At 37.0% G+C, this 22,192-nt stretch overlaps 1 protein-coding gene across 1 annotated transcript in view; it reads right to left on the bottom strand.

Annotated features, from left to right (window-relative positions):
* The window catches only part of Chchd3 (coiled-coil-helix-coiled-coil-helix domain containing 3), a 273,743-nt gene that overhangs the window by 203,083 nt on the left and 48,468 nt on the right, over window positions 1-22,192 (bottom strand). The window contains exon 3 of the mRNA XM_076833112.2: window positions 12,806-12,887. Within this exon, the coding sequence (XP_076689227.1) occupies window positions 12,806-12,887 (82 nt within the window). The remainder of the gene's footprint in view (window positions 1-12,805; window positions 12,888-22,192) is intronic.

Below are 22,192 nucleotides of genomic sequence, written 5' to 3'. Positions count from 1 at the left end.
GCCTGCCCTTCCTGGCAGGGTGACTGGAAGCAAGGGAACTTCTCTGTGTTTCAGCTGCTTCATCCACAAAGTGAGGAGACCAGCAGGTCAGAACCTGCCTTATAGGAGTGCAGCAGGAATGAAATGATCAATATGTGCTAAGTGCTTGGACAAAGGAAGTGCTCAAAACCTGGGAGCTGTGACTAATACATAGGATCACGCATTATCACATATTTCCATTAATAGCATTACTTTTCCTAGGAAAAGCCTTCTTAAATGGTGTTGATTATCCAATCTAAAGTCTACTTGAGATCTGAATATACTGAGGGGAAGAAAGCGGGTTATACAACATTATTCCATCCTGCTTTGCTTTCAAAACTATATATAACATGCTAAGAATACATTTCCCCTAGGACACGAATGTGTGAGTGATTTTATGGAGAGAAGAACAAAGGAGAGTGGGTGGGTAAAGAGGTACGTATTTCTTTGGTCTGTCTTCCTCAAACCACTGTTATCCATGTTTTTAAGAATTTGAGGATTGACCTTTTTTTAGTCAAACATACCTGGTTTCCTGGAATTAAGAGTTGCTGAAACTCTGTTGGATAATAGTTTTTTAATAAATAGACATTTCTCACATTAAATCAGTGGTGTCAGTGACTATTTTTTTGTACTGTTTTGATATGATTTGGTTTGATCCATCAATCCCACCATGAAGCAGAACACACTGTGATATATGGGTCTTTTAAAGATTTTGTTTTAACATAATCAGCACTCACAAAACAGAATAATTCTACAAGATCCTCTGAGAAGCCATGATGGAACCTGAATTCAACTCATTAGTTGAAACATTTATGTGGCTAACCTCCATTTTTATAATTCTTACTTGACACTAAAAACATCTGAATGGGGCAAACTGAAAATCTTCCAAATGAAATGATTGAAGCCTGGAGGAGCTAGCTAGTTTATATGTAAGGAAGCAACTGTGAGTAGTATATAACTTATAAATTGCTCCAATGCTCATGAACATATTTCACTGGAGGAACTCAATATTCTAGTTTCAAAGGCAAATTGTCCCAGCAACTAACTTTTTTTATATATAAAATTTTAGTTGTAGAGGGACACACAGTATCTTTGTTTATTAATTTATTTATGTGGTGCTGAGCATCGAACCAGTACCTCACACATGCTAGGCAAGCGCTCTGCCTCTGAGCCACCACCCCAGCCCCAGGTAATTTTTTAATAGATCATAAAAACATATAAGCGTGGAGACTAAAGGTGATGACTTGACTATCGCACAAAGGGCAAATAAATTAGTTAGAACAAACACTATAAGCCAAAAACCCAATACATCAAGCAATACAACCAATACAAAACAATGGAGTAAGTCAGTCTTCTGGTTAAAAAGAGAAAAAAGAAGTCTAAGAAAGACTATAAATGGAGAAGTGCAAAATTATTTCCACTCCACAACCATTTATCAAAGTAAATGTTGCACTCTTTACTGCTTCCTGACTCCTGGAGGGAGGTCAACAAACTCCTCCACTGTGGAAAGTACCCAGGCTGCGCCTCTGAACTCAGCAGATTGCCAGTGGACACAAGTGTACCTCACTGACCAGAAGAAGATACTTACCTCTAAAGTTCCCAGTGCAGGGAACCATCTGCTTCCACGTATTTTCCACCACACTATTAAGAAATTGTCCCAACCTCAAGCTAACAAGAACTGAACTAACAAGAAATTCAATTGCCACATTCACTAAAGCTGTACACATAAACAAGGTTTGAAAAGGAACTTATACTTTATACTTTAAAACTTAAACTTTAAACACAGATTCTCAAAGAGTTTGGTCCTAGGATAAAGGAAGTTTTAAGAATGTCACAGAGAGGGCTGGGGATGTGGCTCAAGCGGTAGCGCGCTCGCCTGGCATGCGTGCGGCCCTGGTTCGATCCTCAGCACCACATACAAACAAAGATGTTGTGTCCGCTGAAAACTGAAAAATAAATATTAAAATTCTCTCTCTCTCTTAAAAAAGAAAAAAAAAAAGAATGTCACAGAGAATGGCTGTCCAAGTCTAATACCCAATAGCACACAACAGAGACCATTTTTAAGAGACCTTTTATTTACTACTGGTTTAGAAGAAAAAGATCCAAGTAAATGCTTATTACTCTTTTCCATATAGTAAATGGAAAACTTTAGAGAAGACATTCCCTGTACACAGAAGTTAGGACCACAGGATGTTTAAGTGCAAGAACTGTACAAGACATGGGTTCACATCTCTGAACAACAACTTACAGATATGGCCCTGGGAAAATGACTTGCCCTGTTTCCTCCTTTATAAAGCGGAGATAATGGAAATACCTACCCATAAGGGTGCTAGGAGGATGAGTTTAAACATAAAAAATGCTTAAAACACTGTCAGCACATGAAATTAGAAGAAAACAATATCTATTTTTGTTATTTTTCTTATATTCATTGGGCATATGTTCTCTACTCTAAAATGGTTTTCATAGCAGATATATGGTAATATATGACTCCACTGTGTATATTCAATGTGTATGCCATCTATAAACTGTGAGGAAATTTTTAACAAAAACAAAATATATCTGCTTCTAGATAAGAATGAGATGAAAGAGAATATGGGTTCACTCACTAAAATGTTTAACAGAAATAAGTTACTCTTCTTTTAACATTCTTCTCCAACCAGGAAAAGAAGGAGAACGAGGGTTAATACTTAAACAGGAAAATATTCTAGTGTTCAGAAATTATAAATGTGAGATAAAATTAACAGTTGATTTGCAACTATGTTGCCTCTACTTTTCAACTCAAAGCCCAAGTGGCAAAGCTATTAAAGTTAACAGAAAAGAAAGGGGGAATACTATATTTCTCCAGCATTTCCAGAGTGAACCCCATAAAAGGGCCTCACATGTTTTATACTCTTCCTATCACAGCATTACCAGCAGGACCAGCAGATGGCCACCAGAAGGCCCAGGACTGAGGATCAGCCAGGCCCGGTCCAGCCTATATGGACTACTGCCCAAAAATAGACTTTCAGACTTTAGGAAATGAACATCAGGCCACTGCCCCCTCAACTTCTAAAATGAAACAGAATTAAGTCTACCCAACAAATGCAATTTGGATTAGAGTACGTCCTCTTCCATGAAAATGCCCAAATCTGAGACCAAATGATCCTGTTTCAAGGTTTCTTGAAGGAAGCTTCAAACACCTCCAAGACCAGCAAAAAATTTAAACTTTAAACATAGATTCTCAAAGAAAAATAGGGCAAAGGTGCTGACAGAACTCTAGGTCCGCAGTCTTGGCTATAATTAGCAGGTTCTTAGAGCAATGTTATTTGGATTTCCTTTGAATAAATGTTTACATAATGACAAGAGACAACAGGACTCTATGACCTCAGACTAAATGAGACCATGGGGCAATCCAGATCTGATCTGGTTCTGTCTACCTCGGTCACCAACAATACGCACTAATGGAATATGTAAGGAGTAATAAACAATTTATGGAATTATTACAACTCCCTCTCTTGACCAAAAAAAAAAAAGAAGAAAACTTAAATTGTTCCAGGTAATGAAGAAACTTCAACAAGAACTACTACAACAATAGAACACTGAGAAATCAATTCCTAAAGACTTCCAAATGCAAAAACCAACTTGGGCACAAATTGCTTCAAACACTATGCTTCATGAAAGAAAACACTATAATTACTGTCAAAAGAAACATTTGAACAAGAAGTGGTTGAACATCACTGCTGTTATTATACCTAGTAAAAAAGTTACAGATTTCTATGGCATGCTTGATTGACTTTGGTTTTCCAAGTTGGAAATTCTTGCCATGTAAAAATAGCTTCTCAAATAGGATTCAGAGCAGGATTCTACAACAGCAGAGCATCAATAGGAAAGAAATTGGATTTGGAAAAAGAACTAAAAAGATATGAATAAAACACAGACTTAGATAATCCAACCTTCTATAATTGTTGGTTATAGAAAAGCAGTTGTCTCTATTAAAAATAGAGAAATGCCACTTGAAGAAAAAAGATGAAAGTAGCAGATGGCACAGGATTCCAAAACCTCGTACATAAACAGCACTTCCAATCATCTTCCAGTGAAAAATACTGAGTGGCTGGGATGTCATCTTCCTATTACATTCAGAATGACTAAGTCTTTAACTACTTGAAAGTAGAATGAAATTTTAAAAAGCATGGGTACCACACAACAGCAATGTGGAAAGCATGGCAAAGAAAAACAGAGAATCAAATGGAGTTAAAAAGAAATAGAAATAAATAAAACAGTGGGCTATCATACACCAGAGGGATTTCTTAAGGGTAACCTACGGAAGAATTTTTGGAGTTAATACCAAGAAATGTTGCCCACTGCCTACAATGAAGGCAGACCCTGGAAGGACAAACTCCTCTTCACAGCAGGGTGGTGCAGGCCACACTCGGGCATTGGGTGTGCATCAATGAAGAGTTACAACTCAAATTTTTGTTATTCACTTTCTTGCAAGTATCTTTAAATTAGAAGTAAAATTTATTTATGTGTTCATATCAGTAGTGACTGCTTTTTTTATTATTTTAATTCCTTTAAAGCCTATAATAAAATATCCATTACATCATGTAAAACTACATTACACATTCATATGAAAAATGTATTTCCAAAAGAAGTCATGAGATGGAATTTTTAAAAAATTAAAAATATCTTTCATATCTATCCTAATGGAAGTCTATTGGATTCTTATTATCAGTTTCTGCACTTAATCTGTTGCCATATGATCCATAATCAGTAGTGATTGATTTCTTAAGGTCATTTCAAAATTATGTTTTTACAACGAGCCATGATATTTATTAGTTATCAAAGATACCTGTTCCCTTCAAGTTGTATTTTCCTTAAATCATTATATATCCAGAAAGTACATGTAGGTTACAGTTATGTAATTTTTATAACAGTTATGATTTGTGTCTATGACAGGAAAACAGTGTTCAACACCAAATTAAGACAAAGATAAGATTTATAAGACAGGTATCTATAATCTTTGGTTAGTGCCTAATTTTAAAGGCATGATTTAATTTTTTTCTGCTCTTATTTTAATATAATGTAGAACATAGACATACACTTCTACAATATAAAATTGTGTGCATTAGTCTATTTTTCATTACTAAAACAAAACACCTAAGGTAGCCTAACTTTATAAAGAAAAAGGTTTATTTAGCTCATAGTTCAGGAGATTCAAGGGCATAGCACCAGCATTAACTCAGCTCTGGTAAAGATTTTCAGCAGATGGCATCACAGCAAGAGTATGTATGAGAGAGAGAGACATCACATCGCCAGACAGTAAGGCAGAGAGTGACGCAGGCATCTGTCTCACTCTTGTGACAACTTGCTCCAGCAAGAACTCAGTGGTCCCACAAGAGCTATTGTAAGAGCAGTGCCCCCAGTGACTTCCCACGAGACTCCAGCTTTGGAAGGTTCCATTACCTTCCACATTACTGCATGGAAACCAAGTCTCTAACACATGAATCCTTGGAAACAAACCACACCCAAACCATAGCATCGCACTTACTAGAAAAAAAGTCTGAGGTCAAGATTTTCCAGTCCTAGTGATTCACTCAGTAGAACAGCTATTTTTCAAAGGTCATGAGGAGGCACATTTTTCTTGCTGTCAGAGACTGACTTTTGGAGGCAAGACAAAGGGGAAGAGTCAGCATATTTTGAAAGTCTATACTCAAAGTGTAGCATAGTAGTATGTCCTTGCTATTTTGACCTCTCTGTAAAAGCACCATGCAAAAAAATGTGCTTTCTCACATTAAATATTTTAAACATGACACTGACTCACAAAGCCCTCCTTGTCACTGGCAAACTCTGTCCTCATCCCCATCTTAGCCTTATCCTCCAAAGGCTGAAAATATCTAATATTGATATCAAGATAAATTATTAAGCAGAATGGATTTAAGCTAAAGGTACAATCCCTAAGAATTGCAGCATTATCATGAGAAACTAAAAAGTATGAATACATTTTAAGTCCTTATTTGATGACATCCATACTGCTATCAATGGAAAACTAAATGGGCCGTGCTGTACTCTGAACCAGATAGCTGATAAAATTTATGACTAATTTATTAAACTACTTAATAAGCTCAATTATTTTAAGACTGACAAATCTAATGTAATTTTCCAAATAATTAAAAGTGAAGGAAAATCTCAACTGATATCCATTTAAAAATAACAAGCAAGTAATCCTGGCTGATGGACAGCCAGTTACAACATCCAGCAGCTATTTCCTTTCTTCTCATTTCTTGAAGAAAGGTCACTAAAACTGAAATACTTTCATATGCATTTATAGGTAAATAGGTGAAATTCAAAGGTCAAAGGTCATGAGGAGGCACATTTTTCTTGCTGTCAGAGACTGACTTTTGGACGCAAGACAAAGGGGAAGAGCACTCACATTTTGAAAGTCTACACTCAAAGTGTAGCACAGTATGCCCTTGCTATTTTGACCTGCTGAAGGTCCAACACTATGGTCAGCTATAATGCAAACACACAATATAGACTACCACGGCAAATCATATGGCTGGCATGGGCATTTGAATTCTCAGTATGCAGAGCAATTATTCTGTCCATTAGATATTCCAATAAGTATTATGGTTTGGATGTGAAGTGTTCCCCAAAGATACATGTGTTGATAGCTCAACCCAATGCCACCAATATTCAGAGCTGGGGCTTGGGAAAGTGATGGAATCATGAGGATTCTGACCACATCAGTGGATATATCCATTGACAGATGAATGGGAGGTGGTCAGGTCTTTGGAAGGTGGGACCTGGTTGAAGAAAGTGGGTCCTTGCAGACATGCCTTTGGGGGCTATATTTTGTCCCCTTCCCTACCCTACCCCTGCTTCCATGACATAAACAGCTTTCCTCTGCCACACCCTCTGCCATGATGTTTCTGCCTCAATACAGGTCTAAAAGCAATGGAGCCAGGCGGCCAAGAATGAAGCCTCTGAAACTGGAGCCAAAATAAATCTTTCTTTCCTTATTTTCCTCAGGTATTTCTCACAGTGATAAAAAGCTGACTAACACAATAAGCAAAACTATGATTCCAAAATGAGACTTAACAATTTTAGTGGGTGGACCCATATATATGGGCAATTTGGTCGGCATGATTTTGTTACATAAGCAAATCACTTAAGATTTCCATAAGCAAGAATAAACCTACAATACAATGAAGGAGAACACAACAGACATATGGTCTTAGTTCTCATAATTAGCTGTGCTGTCACTGTGGTTCTAGTAAGAAAACTCTGGGGTAAGTCTGACTATGCCACATCCACATTAGACTTTAATCGAGTGGTGCCTAAAAGGAGTTGGGACAAATTTTAGGCCATAATTGAAATATCTTTGCTTTAAGTGATTCTGAACAGGACCTAAATGTGCATGTGCGTGGTGCTACCTGTCAGAGATGCTAAAAGGGCTTCTGTACCAGGTGGAAGATGAGGCAAGAAAGGCTCTCAAGAAGTCCTCCCAATCTGAAGGGCTGTGGCCTGGCGCTTGCACAGATTATATTTCGCCAATTCTAGATTGCTATCTTTTGCACGTTTTCACACGCTTGAAAGCAACTCACGATTGTTGTCTGCCAGGCGGCAGCCCTGACGCAGTTGTCAGAGCTTGCATGTAAGCATCAAAATTTGCAGAACTGGTGTCAGCAGCTTGGAAAACTCCCAGGAACAACAGTGGAGCAATCTCATTTAAGCAATATGGTGTCGCCAAGGTTTTAATGGCACAGAATATGATATTGTGTGGAAAAATAAGAACATCGACACCCCGAGTCCAAAAGTGATTCAGAGGAATGAAACCCAATGTGAACAAGGTCTGAAGAATAATTGAAGCTTGGGTTTCCTGCTATTGCCACAACTGACATTTTAAGCCAGATCATTCTTTTTTGTTGTACAGGGAGGGGTCAGAGAGCCTGTCCTGTGAATTATAGGATGGTTAACAGCATCCCTGGCTTCCATCCACTAGATGCCAATAACATTTGACAAATATGACAGTCAAAAATGCCTCCAAATATTGTCAAAGTGTCCCCTGGAGACCAAAATCTCCCCCAGTTGAGAATCACCACCTTCGCCAATTTATTTTGCTTGCTCTTTCCTTTTCATGAATACACAAATGGACATATGTTTCTAAAAATTCAAAATAAGTCTTAACGAGCTGTTTCAAAAAGGAAACTCTAGGAGACAAACTATTGCGTTATAATTTGCAGCAATTTTTTTCTTAGTGGTACATCTTAAAATCAATAGCATCTTCAATCCAATGAAATTCAGCCGCCCACCATCCATTCCCCTTTGTTACGGAGCCCTCCTCCTGGTCTCCTTTGGAGGAATTACTTCCCACTGTGTAGTTTTAGTAGTATCCAGCTCTTCCCTAGCTAATGGTTCTCTGGTCTTCCTTTTGATTCTTTAGAACTGGTTCAATATGCCTCTAAAAATTCCCTTGCTCCATAAGTTAACCAGAGTTAAGTTGCAGTCTTTCCATCAAAGAAATCTAACTGGAACAAGGTCCTTATTTAAGCTATCCTGATAGAAGACATTTCAGGATTTCTCCCTGCCACAAAGCTCACCAGCCTGTTAAAACTGTACTGCTTCTCACACTCACCACCTGGGAGAGTGAGTAGGGATGTACAAGCAACAAGGTTGTAAAACTAAAACCGTGTGTGATGCATTATGTCAATTCCTTGTGTTCATCTCTAGTTTTAAATGAAATTAAAGTGTTCCATGATTAAAAGTCCTTTTCAAACAGGTTTATCTGAGACTGGCATGGGTATGTGCCTATGTTTAGATCTTACATGCTGGAGAACACAGTCGACAGTTCTCTGTGCATTTGAGGTGAAAAGACAAAATGTGGGCATATATACATGACAGCACTACAGCACAAGAACCATCTTCTAAAACTGCTTACAAGGCTTTATTCAAATTTAAGCAACAGACACAATAATGTATAAATGCTCTGTCATTCAAAAAAGTTGTATTTAAAAGACTGAACAGAAAACTTTCTTAATGCTTTTTCTAAAGTTTCTTCTTTGGTAGAGGAAAAAATAAAAAGAAAGCTATTGTTTCTTCTGAGAACTATCATATAGATGAACACATGCTTTTTGTCAAGATTTGACAGCTGGAAGTTTTCATGAAGGAAGCTTCAAACAAAACGTTTTAAAAAAATAAGAAGAAATAATACCAAGGATGTACCACCCTCTGTACTCCTTAAAGGTGACAGAAAATAAATTCTTTATCAATAGTCATTTGTCCAGGTTGCAGGTAGGCTGCCAGCCCCTTCCACATGAGATACGAAATTGGCTCTCACTGGCACCTTTTATTCATCTCATCTGCCCTTTCCCTTTCATGGACCTAGGCAGAGTGAACAGGAGTTGAAGAGTGAGGGAGGGAAAAACACATACACATCACAGTGAGGGTTATTGTAACAAAAAGCCTACAGCATATGGGGAGTGGGGGGGACAAAACAAAAAACAACAGAACAACAACAACAACAAAAAAAAACCTATGTGTTGTAGATTAAGCAGTGTAACCCCGAGACTAACCAAAAAAAAAAAAATCCTTATTAAAATAAAATTCAATTAAAAATACTAAAAATTCAAAGACAAGAAATGCTACCAGAACTTATTGATTTTCTTTGCTTCTTAATGAAAGTGATTTAAATTTTTTTTAATATTTAAACTTCACTATCTAATTATATACTCCATCAAACTAACCCAATTAAATAATTACAAAGTGCTACATGGGAATCTACTGAAATATACACAGACCCTTTTGGCAGTGCTAATTACATCTTGATTTTTTAAACCCTAAGCCATAAGCCTTTTCTACTTCCTGACAAAATGGTGGTCTTAATCTACAACTCATTCTGTTCCATATGTTTGTGCAAATTGTGAGCATGCTTAGCCGTTTGTCAAGAGAGAAAACATATTAGAGAACGTTTTTCAAACCCCTCATCATGGGAATGAAAGATTTCAGGCCCAAAGAGGTTATATTAAATGTTGAAGGTCCTATAGCCAGTGAGAACGACAATCCAATTCAAAGATTCTTTACATTAATTCTCACAAACAAAATAGTTGCACAGTTCAAAACAAAACAAATGCATACCCAGCATCATCTCAGAGGCAGGCATGTGTTTGGTGCTCACAGAAGAAATACATTCACAAGACCACATAATGCTCCGTGCTATATGCAAATGTCAGAAATAGCACAGATGGGAAGTACTTGACTCTATTTGGATTAAAATGTACTCACACATTTTTATGAATAAGTATATCCTTTAAGTCTTTAAAAAGTAGTACTTTTTGCCAAATAAGAAAAAAGAAAAATAATCTGTTATGTTTTGCACGCTGCTTTTTTTCAGTTTGTAGCTCTTCCCTGTCTTTTTGAATCAGCACATAAGGATCTACTTGACTGACTAGTATTCCACTGTAAGCATGAACCATAGCTCATTGTCCAGCCCCACAGGATGGTATTTGCATTGCTTCAAATTTTCTACTATTACAAAAATACTTTAATGAGCATTCTTTTTTTATTTTTTTATTTGTTTTAATTAGTTCTACATGATAGTAGAATGCATTTATGTACTTTGATATCATACATAGATAGGATATAATTTCTCATTTTTCTGAGTATACATGTTGCAGAATCATATTGATCATGTAGTCACATATATACAAACAGTGATAATGTCTGTTTCATTCTACTATCTTTCCTCTCCTCACATCCCCTCCAGTCCCTTCCTTCTACCTAATCTAAACTAACTCTATTCTTCCCTAGTGTCCCCCACCTTACTATGAATTAGCATCCACATATTACAGAAAACATTCCCCCTTTGGTTTTGTGGGATTAGCTTATTTCGTTTAGCATGATATTCTCCAATTCCAACCATTTACTTGCAAATGCCATAATTTCACTCTTCTTTAAAGCTGAGTAATATTCCATTGAGTGCATATATACTACATTTTCTTTATTCATTCATCTATAGAGGGACACCTAGGTTCCATGGTCCATCTATTGTGAATTGAGCTGCTATAAATATTGATGTAGCTTCGTCAATATGGTATGCTGATTTTAAGTCCTTTCGGTATAAACCAAGAGTGGGATAGCTCGGTCAAATAGTGGTTCCATTCCAAGTTTTCTGAGGAATCTGCATACTGCTTTCCATATTGACTGCACCAATTTGCAATCCCACCAGCAATATATAAATGTACCTTTTCCCCCACATCCTTGTCAATATTTATTGTTCCCTGTATTCTTGATGACTGCCATTCTGACAGGAATGAGATGAAATCTTAGAGTAGTTTTGATTTGCATTTCTCTAATTGCTAGAGATGTTGAACACGTTTTCATGTATTTATTGATCAAATTATTTCGTTTTCTGTGAAGTGTCTGTTCAGTTCCTTAGCACATTTATTGATTGGGTTATTTGGGTTTTTGGTGTGAAGTTTATTGAGTTCTTTATATATCCTAGAGATTAATTTTTATTGGAGGTGCATGAGGTAAAGATTTTCTCCCAATTTGTAGGCTCTCTCCTCACTTTATTGTTCCCTTTGCTGAGAAGAAGCTTTTTAATTTGAATCCATCGCATTTGTCGATTTTTGGTTTTACTTCTTGTACTTAGGAGTCTTGTTAAGGAAGTCAGACCCTAGGCCATGGTGGTGAAGATTTGGGCCTATTTTTTTTCTTAGGCACAGGGTCTCTGTTCTAGTGCCAAAGTCTTCAATCCACTTTGAGTTGATTTTTGTGCAGGATGAGAGATAGAGATTTAATTTCATTTTGCTATATATGGATTTCCAGTTTTCCCAGCACCATTTGTTGAATAGGCTATCTTTTCTCCAGTGAATGTTTTTGTCAACTTTTCTAGTATGACATAACCATATTTATGTAGGTTTGTCTCTGTGTCCTCTATTCTGTATCATTGGTCTACAAGTCTATTATGGTGCCAATACCATGCCGTTTTTATTACTATAGAATTCTTTTTAGTTACTATTCATAATACCATTAATAATTCAACTATAAGATAGAAGCATGTAATAGAAAAAAATCTAGAGTAATAAAATGAATAAAATGTGAGAGTTCATCACCACAGGAAGGAATTATAGAAAATTTTGATTTCCAACAGTACAAATTTATATAACATCTTAATTTCTTTTAAAGAGAGAGAGAGAGAGAGAGAATTTTTAATATTTGTTTATTTTTTAGTTTTTGGCGGACACAACACCTTTGTTTGTATGTGGTGCTGAGTATCGAACCCAGGCCACACGCATGCCAGGCGAGCACGCTACGGCTTGAGCCACATCCCCAGCCCAACATCTTAATTTTTTAAGTAAGCCTATTACTAATTGGTGCTCTTTGTTAATGGGGTACTATGTATGACATATGCTATTCATCATTAGCTACAATATTATTTACTTGAATACATAATAGCAGAATAGCAGGCATTTAATTTTCAATCTTTAAATACATTCATTAATAGATTTAGAAACTCCTGGGGAATCCTCAAAAACTATTCTCATATATTGAGAAAACAAGGTTCACTGTTCATGTAACTAAGAACTATTAAGAGATACAATGATAATTTATAATTAAGTTTGGAAAGAGGTAACATAGGACTAATAAGCACAATCCAAAACCAAAAAGTAGCCAAATTCTACGTGCAGCACATTCTCAAGTACAGTCATAAGCTAATGATGTGTCTTATTACAATAATTTTTCTCTAAAAATGTATGATATAGACAGCCAGTCCATCAGCATTTCTCTGCAATAACATGAGACTCACCGCTTCTGGCTTTCAGATTCCTTCTTGGCTTGCTCCAATGCCAGCTCCTCAGCGACCCTTCTTTTTAGTTCTTCATCAGAAACTAGAATCAACAAAGAGCAGGAGATAAAATAAGTGACTTCCTAAAAACAAAGGAAAGAAAACCCTCAGGAACACCAAGATGAGAAGGATCTAAATGCACAAGGTTCTGCCACGTGGTCGGTATCTCCTTGAAATTTCCTAAGAAGTGTAGTAATTTAACAAGAGTCTCCCGGTGACCCAGAAATTTCCACACCTGCCAAAATGCATGATAAACTCAAGGACTGCTTACTGCCCACTGGGGACTGATCCACTAGGTACAAATTTTTAAAAATGATGTCCCACCATTAAAGTCTAACAATTGTGTGTTAATGGAGGCCAAGCTGTAATGGACTTCAGAGAAGAAAGGACACCAAAATCTTCTCACTTCAATAACTAAATTTATTTAAGAAAGTCAGTTACTACAATGAGGAGATCATTGCATTTACATTCTTTTTTCATGACTTATAAAAGAAGACATTTGTGATTTATGAAAATTTGGAAACAGGGCTGGGGTTGTGGCTCAGTGGCAGAGCGCTTACCTCGCACATGTGAGGCACTGGGTTCGAGTCTCATCACCACGTAAAAATAAAGAAAGAAAATAAAGATGTTATGCCTACATATAACTAAAAAATATTTTTAAAAAATTTGGAAATCATGTTTTCCGGAATACATGTCATTCAAATTCAAGAGCGAACATCTGGAGGGAGACACAGAACACTGCTGAGGACACAGCTGGAGCTTTCCTAAATACCTGGTGACTTGATTTGAAACATCTGGCCTTTGCAATTAGAAGACTATGTTTGATATGTGATATGTTTTGTAAAGATTCTTACAACTATGATGGTAAATAAAATGGACAAGTTTTACATACTTCCTCATGAGCCTTGAGAAATATGCAAACAGTATCTCTTCTTCATTAGAAACTTGCTGCCTAAAATATGAGCAAAAGAGTACCAGAACCATTTAGGAGAATCTAGGAATACACACAGAAACCAAGCATTATTTCAAATGGTTGGACCTATTAAATGGAAATCGAGACAGTACTGTTTCTTCTCTCTGAATACATTACTTGAGGAACTAGACATTCTATGTGCCTTTCCTCAGAGCATATGCAAAAACTTAATAGGATATGCGCAATCCTTAAATACTTAGCTAACCTTGAATAGTAGCAAAAATATATATGAATGCAATAAGGATGTTTTCTCTCAGTGGTGGACTATCACAAAACAACAAAGCATAGTGTTGCTGGAACACCATCAAGATGATGAAAAGAAAGAGGGGCAGGATGGTGCATGCCTGTAATGCCAACAGCTCAGGAGGCTGAGATAGGAGATGGTAAGTTCAAGGCCAGCCTAATCAACGTACTGAGGCCCTGTCTCAAAGTAACAAATAAAAAGGGCTGAGGATATGACTCAGTTAAGTGCCCCTGGGTTCGAGCCCTCAGACAAAAGAAGAAGAAGAAAAGGATAATGGTGAAAACAGAACCCACAGAACAGTGTCTTCTGACAAGAGAACTGTTCTAGAGTATACATAGTACAATATATAAAGAATTCTTACCCCTGAACAATAAAAAGATACCCCAATTAAAAATGGGCAAAGGACATAAACAGGCATTTCCCAAAAGAAGAGATGTAAGAATGGCCAATGAGCACATAAAAGCTACTCAATAGCATTTCTTACCAGGCATATCAAAACCTCAGTGACACAGCTTTAAAAACCTTGAATAAAATTAAAACCTTCCTAGGGCTGGGGTTGTGGCCCAGTGGCAAAGCGCTGGCCTACATGTGCAAGGCTCTGAGTTCGATCCCCAGCACCACATACAAATAAATAAATAATATAAAGGTATTATGTCCATCTACAACTAAAAAAGTATATTTAATTTTTTTTAAAATTTAAAACCTAAGACACACACACACACACACACACACAATGACATACCATTTCAAAACTTTTATCATCAAAATGATACACAATAACAAGTGTCAGTGAGGATGGAGAAACTAGAACCCTCATCCATGCCCGGCGGGAGTATAAAATGGCACAGCTGCTGGGAAACAGTTTGGCATTTCTATTTTTTTTTTTTTTATTGGTTGTTCAAAATATTACAAAGCTCTTGACATCTCGTATTACATATATTAGATTCAAGTGGATTATGAACTCCCATTTTTACCCCAAATACAGATTGCAGAATCACATCGGTTACACATCCACATTTTTACATAATGCCCTATTAGTAACTGTTGTATTCTGCTACCTTTCCTATCCTCTACTATCCCCCCTCCCCTCCCCTCCCCTCCCATCTTCTCTCTCTACCCCATCTACTGTAATTCATTTCCCTCCTTGTTTATTTTCCCCTTCCCCTCACAACTTCTTATATGTAATTTTGTATAACATTGAGGGTCTCCCTCCATTTCCATGCAATTTCCCTTTTCTCTCCCTTTCCCTCCCACCTCATGTCTCTGATTGATGTTGATCTTTTCTTCCTGCTCTTCCCAGTTTGGCATTTCTAAAACTGAAAAATGGAATAACCTTAGACCCTGTGATTCTACTCTCAGGTAAAGTAAATATTCAAGAGAATTGAAACCACATGTCTACACAACAACTTGTTCAGGAATATTGATAGCAGTATTATTCATGAATCCCCAAAGTGGAGACAACCAAATGCCCATCAGCTAATGAATGGATACAGGAAGGTGCTCTCACAGTATGATACTAATAGGCCATAAAGAGGAAATGAAGTACTGATACATGCTACGACATGGATAAACCTTAAAAACATTATGCTAACCAAAAGAAATCAGGCACATAAGGTTAAATATGTGGTGAGCATTTAGTTTGCCAAAATCCAAACAGAAGAATCTTAAGGTTTCTACTTTGAAATGATAACACAAAAACTAGAGAAACAATTGGACAGAAAATTCTGTAAGTATTCAGGAAAATCTTAAGTTTTTCCACAATTAAATGTTTTAAAACAATACAAATAAGTGCTGAGAAATTGCCAGCATAATAGCTTGCCAAAGAATCTAAACAGTTTGGTTTTCTACCAGCCAGACTTTGGGTAAATATATTCAACTTTTGACTTTTGGATACTCACCCAAGGTTAGGTGTACCTGTGGGCTACGAAGTTCTAGACTACGCACTTTGCAAGGTGATGATTTCCACATTTCCATCTACCTCTCAGAAATGAGCAAAACAATGTGATGCTAACTTTTCAAGTTGTACGCAGACAGCAACTCCATAAGAAGAAAATATTGAAATAAATATTAATCTAATTAGTCCTACCCGATCAATCTACACTCTGAAGGTAAGCATGCTAATTAGGATCAACACACTGTAGACCTACCTATCTAAAATCATGCTGCTTCTCCTAGATTAGTTCCAATTACAACACCAAAAGTTTTCTCAAGCAAAACTCAACCAGATTCTCAAGCAAAATTTAATTTGTCAATTAAAACTAGGCTTCTGTGAGACTTCAGTCTACCAACTCTTAAGTATAATTAACAGATAAGCTTTGAAAATGAGCTGAAAGTCTCACATTATCTTTTTGTTGTTTAAAGTTTCTTTCCAACTTTATTGATATAACTGACAAAAAATTGTATATATTCAAGATGTACAATGTGATTATTTCACATAAATACAAATTATGCTATAATTACTATAATCAAACTAACATATCAACTACCACACATATTCATCATCTGTGTGTATATGGAGTGAGGACACCTAAAATCCACTTTCTTGTCAAATTTCAAGTAAAGGATACAATATTATAAAGTCACTCTGCTTTAAGTTCTATATCACCAGAACCTACCTTATAATGTCAAGTTAATGTGCTTTCACCAACATCTCCCTATTCCCCACTCCATCCACAGCCTCTGGCAACCACTGTCCTGGTCTCCATTTATTCTCTGTGTCCATGTATAAGCAAGATCATGCAGTATTTGTTTTTCTGCATCTGACCTATTTCACTTAGCACAATGTCATCTCTTCATAGTGCATATTATGCCTGTTACATAGGGGCGACCTATGGAGGAAAATCCAAACTGAGCAGCGAGCTTTGTACTCTGATGTGATCAACTGGTAGAACAAGGAGGCCACCCTTGGTGGATGGGCATGAAGCCAAATGGGGAAGGCCCTTCAGAGGCAGTGGTGTGGGAACACGGAAATTTAGCTTAGAAGGTTGATGTTTCTTTCCCTGCACCCTTCTGCTGGCCGTGATCAGCCCTACCGCCTGCTGTAGGGTGAGGAGAAGACAGATGAGGCTATGAGACAGGGAGGGAAGTGGGGACAAGAAAGGACCAGCAACTGAACGGGCAAAACTCCAGGGCTGCTGAAGACACGCTCAGGTGACATCACTTCTGGTATGAAAAGGGACCAAAGCACAGCTATCTTTCTAATGCCCTCACTACTTACAGAAAAGAAGAAAAAAATTCACAACTTTTGGGTCTCAAGTCCAGGGTCAAATTAAAAAATGTAATTGCCTTAGCTACAATCAAGATTTTATAATAACAAAGGAAAAATATGACCTAGGATAAAAAGTTTAAAATCTAAAATAGCAAATCAAAGCACAGATGGGAAAATAAACCAGGGTGGTAATGGGTTTTTAGCAAATCTAAGCTTCATGTTATTTGTTTGTAAATCAATAGAATATACAGAAAGCAAAAATATATTTCTTTGGATAGGTCAGATCCAAAGTGCATAAGGGGAAAAGATACACCATTTGGAGACCAGTATTTAAAGTGGCCTTTCTGAAAACACTCTTCAGCTCTTAGGATCTGAACATTTTCTCAAATAAAACTGTTATTAAACTAAAAGGTCAGTGTTTCAGGATGGACTACTTTAAGGGAAGCGCAGGAAAGGCCAACTTTGCCTATTAGCACAGTGAGTCTCCAAGCAGATCTTTAGGAGCTGGCAAAGTTTGTGAATGAGAAAAAGAGTAAAAGCAAAATGTTCAAGCCATATAAATCAGATTTGTCGTGGAAATCTGCAAAATGATTTCAAGTTCAGTAAGTATGGTTTCATGGCTTTTACATACATACATTCCCCTTAAAATGTGTTAAGGCAAGAGAATGTTTTCTTCTCATCCTTGACCCTGCACTTCTTAAATCTTCTCAGACATCATTTTAATTTCTTTCTCAATAGCAAATGTATCTTAATGAACACAAACACTGGTGTTTTGACACTGACCATAAAACATGAGAAACAGACAAACACTACAGTTGCTTGGTTATAGGAAGAATGGCCCTAAACCCTTTATGTGAAACTGTTGTTATAAATAATAAATACTTGAATGATTAAAAGCAGCTGATGATTCCTAACAAATTGTGTTGCTAGTCCAAAGAATTGTCTTTACTGATCACCTAGGAATCTTTTAACTCTCTTGGTAATCTAATTACTAAGCTATAAATTTGGGGTTAGGACCAAATGAAAAACTTAAAGATTTCTAAATTATGCTTGATTCTGAGTATTCTTAGGAACTGAATATCATATTCTTCAGAGAAAGTGTTGCACACATACAGCACACCTCTTCTCTTACATGACGTGCAGCCAAATTTCTGTTTTCTCTAGCAAACTAACGAGCGGGAGTGGGGACAGACACTACAATGCATTTAAGACAGATCCCTGAAAGGTGAACAGAAATGACTCCAAAAGAAGGAAGGACTTTATAACCTCACCACCTATGGGGGGAAAAAATGGAAGACTGAAAATCAACCATGATTTGGGACTTCTTACATGAACTCCCCAGACCTCAAGGGACAGACCAACCAATTTCCTTTGCAACTTATCCCATGTATGATTTTCCTTTCCTTCTTTTTTTTTTGCATAATCCTTTCACATTAATTCCCTCCCTAATTACAGTGTTTCTTAAACAATCTCTATAAACTGCTTAATAAAAATTATGGCTTCCTACTTTAAAACAATATCAGATTCTTTGGGATTTTTCCTTAACTGCATTTCTCATTTTGGATTTACTATGTGCCGATACATATCACTGAAATTATGTAAAGCCTATTATTTCCTGTGCTAGCTTACAAACACTAAAGGGTAAAGATCTACTATGAGAAGAAAATAAATATATGAGATTGCATAATATCATATTTTATTTATTTTTTATTTGGTACTAGGGATTGAACTCAGGGGCCCTAGATCACTGAGCCAGATCCCCAGCCCTATTTTGCATTTTATTTAGAAACAGAGTCTCACTGAATTGCTTAGCACCCTGGCTAAGTTCAAAGGCTGGCTTTGAACTCATGGTTTTCCTATGTCAGCCTCTAGAGGCACTGGGATTACAGGCCTGTGCCACAATGCCCGGCTCATAATATCAGATTTTTAGACAGTGATTCTGACTCTCGCAGGATTGAGACAGTTGAGCCAAAGCTTAGAGCATAAGATACATCCAAATTAAATTTTCAGCACCATAGAAATCCCCATTAATCTATAATTTCAATAAATTCATTAATAGGAAAAGAAAATGTGTTGTCAACAAATACTAATGAAAGCATCCCATGCAATCAATGAAATACAATACACAGTATATTAGAACTAAATGACACTGCATGTGCTGAATAAATCTTGTCCTGCTCCTTACCTTCTAAAAGAGATAGGGTTTGATTGGGAGGAGAGTCGAAACATGACTAGGATAAATCTCAGGGGTGAGAAATAAATGGTTTGCCATTTGTGGCACAATCTAATTTTCAGACAAATAAACCTGATTCATTCTCATTCTCATTCTCTCTCTCTCTCTCTCTCTCTCTCTCTCTCCCACACACATACACACACACACACACACACACACACACACACACACACACACATAGAATACAAGTACATTCGGCTGACAGTTACCTTCACTAACCTGTAAGGAGAATGTACCTAAAGGCCACTTCAAAAAACTGCCATCTGTCATACCTGGCAGGGTAACTGTGGCTACTTACACATTAAAGTTAATGAAGATGGTAGAATGAAAATTCTTAACTGCACATTCATAATCATCAATATTGTGTCAGAAGGAACAGTGTTACAAAGAGTTTGGCAACCTAAACATTAACAGCATCAAGTTAATGGTTTATTTTGTAGTATTATTGCTCCATCAGGATTTATATACCTTTGTAAATTTCTAATTTGTATGGCATAATATGCAAATAATGTCCGTTTTATTGTTTGCTTCACCGTAAGCACTCAAAGAAACCAGCTCCATGTTCCATTCTATGTGAAAACAAACATCAATACTGGGCTGCAGAAGCTGTACAGCCAGAGACAAGCTCGTAACTCATATTCTACAGTTTTCACGTTTTTAAGTAGACAATTCGTAAAACCAGAATTGAGAATCAGATCTATCTAGTATTTCATGTCTTAATATCCTGAATAATAGTTGCAAGATCTCACAAAGCCTCTAGGAAAATAAGATCTATAATTTAAATTAAAAAATAATAATTACCTCTGGATATTGCTTTTTGATGCATAGCTTAATTTTTTGTTTGTTTCAGAAATGGATATATTTTGTTCACTGGGGATAAAACTATAAATTAAACAGCATTAACTCTCCAATCCCAAATGAAGTACAAAAAAACACCAAAAACTTGTTTCCATTTAATTAAAATAGTTAAAGGTTCGATCTGAAGGAGTCAAGAAATGCAGAGAGGATCACATGGAAATGAAGGGGATTCGGTCTGCTCTTGGCAGGGCCACAATTCATTTTTGTAATTTTGTTCAAAACACTTCATTGCTTTAGGCCAAGACTGTCTCATATGTAAAATCAGGGTCCAAACTAGCAAATTTCCAATATCCCTTCCCTTCTGTTTTAAATGGGAGACTGATGGATTGAATTCAGGCTTGAGCCTTCACTGGCCCTAAAAAGGCCTCTGGAATGAAGAAGGTAAAGGAAAACTACAGTTTATCACAGGAAACATATATTGTCAGTTGTTTGCTTGGAGTGACAATTTATTCATTTGCAGAAATTGTCTCTCAGGTACCCACCCAGCAAACTACCAAAACCAGCCTCTAGGCTTTACAAAGAAAAAGGAAAAACACATGCAGGCTTTGCTAGGTAAATATGTGCAGGTGTTCAACAAAAACTTGTTAATTGTTTAATTTGTGGAGTCAAGCATCAGTCATTAGTAAAATAAGTCACCTACTTTGGGGACAGCTTAGGGAAGATTTAGAAGAAACATATACACACTGTAAAATATATTGTCTAAATATAAAGACTGACTGCTACTCAGAAAAGAACCCTCCAGACAAATCCCAGCTCCCCAGCCTCCCATAACCCTGCTGCCACCATCAGGTTTCTGCTTCTAACCCTCCTATACAAAGAATCTGAAGCCACCAGTACCAACAGCATATTGCTCATGAAGGAGAGGGCTGGGCATTCACCAATCACATACCCCCTGGCCACAGAGTAGCAGTCTGAATGTTTAAGCTCCATTTTCTGTTCTCTCATATGAAGTTATTTTTCTTTTTAACTTTTTCCCCCAAAATCAAACAGCCTCTTCCAAACTAGAGAAAGCCATCAATTCACCAGGTAGCAAATTCTTGCTGATCTAATCCTACACTAGGCTTTATGAGAGATGAAGACATATAAAATGGTTCCTGCCATTAAGGATATAATAATGTATCTGAATCAGTAAAATTGTGTTACTAAATTGTGTTTAGTATCAAGGAAAGTCACCAAGGTCAACTATAGTTAAAGAGTTAGGACTTGGGCGATGACCTAAATTAAACAGATGGAAAGGAAAACGATTTGATTATAAGAAGTAAAAACAGAAGGGTAAATAGTGCTAAATGGTAGGGAGCTTCAGAAACTAGGCAGGAATTTTAAAAAGAAATGTTTAAGAAACAGGGCATCGCAGACAGTTACAAACCTAAAATAATGTAGCAAAATAAGGTGTTATGGGAAATGTAATGTGGTACATGTTTGCAGACAGACCAGGGAGGGAAAACACAGGCAATGAGTGGTGATCTGAGTGTATGCCTGCCCTCCCCTCAAAGCAGCAGCACCCCCCGGGAACTTGTTACAGAACCGCCAAATCAAAAACTCTGGGGAAGGGGCCCAACAACGTGTGTTAATAAGTGCTCCAGGTGATCTTGCTGCACACTGAAGTTTGAGAGCCACTGGCAAATGGTGAGGAGGACCTGGAGTAGGAGACTGGCCATGAAGGTAGAGTCTAAGGTACAAGACAGATCACTGGGAAAAACCGATCATCTGAGACTAAGAGATGAAAGAGAAAGATGTCAAAGGTGCATCCAGATGCCAGAAAATTAATACCCATGATGGTCAATTAAGTAAAGAAGGAGAGGGTATTTGGGGAAGAAAGATAATGAGCTCAG

Source organism: Callospermophilus lateralis, chromosome 1 (assembly GCF_048772815.1).
Source record: "Callospermophilus lateralis isolate mCalLat2 chromosome 1, mCalLat2.hap1, whole genome shotgun sequence".
NCBI lineage: Eukaryota > Metazoa > Chordata > Mammalia > Rodentia > Sciuridae > Callospermophilus > Callospermophilus lateralis.
The sequence above is the reverse complement of the archived record's forward strand: the minus strand, read 5'-3'. Positions and strand labels throughout refer to the sequence as shown.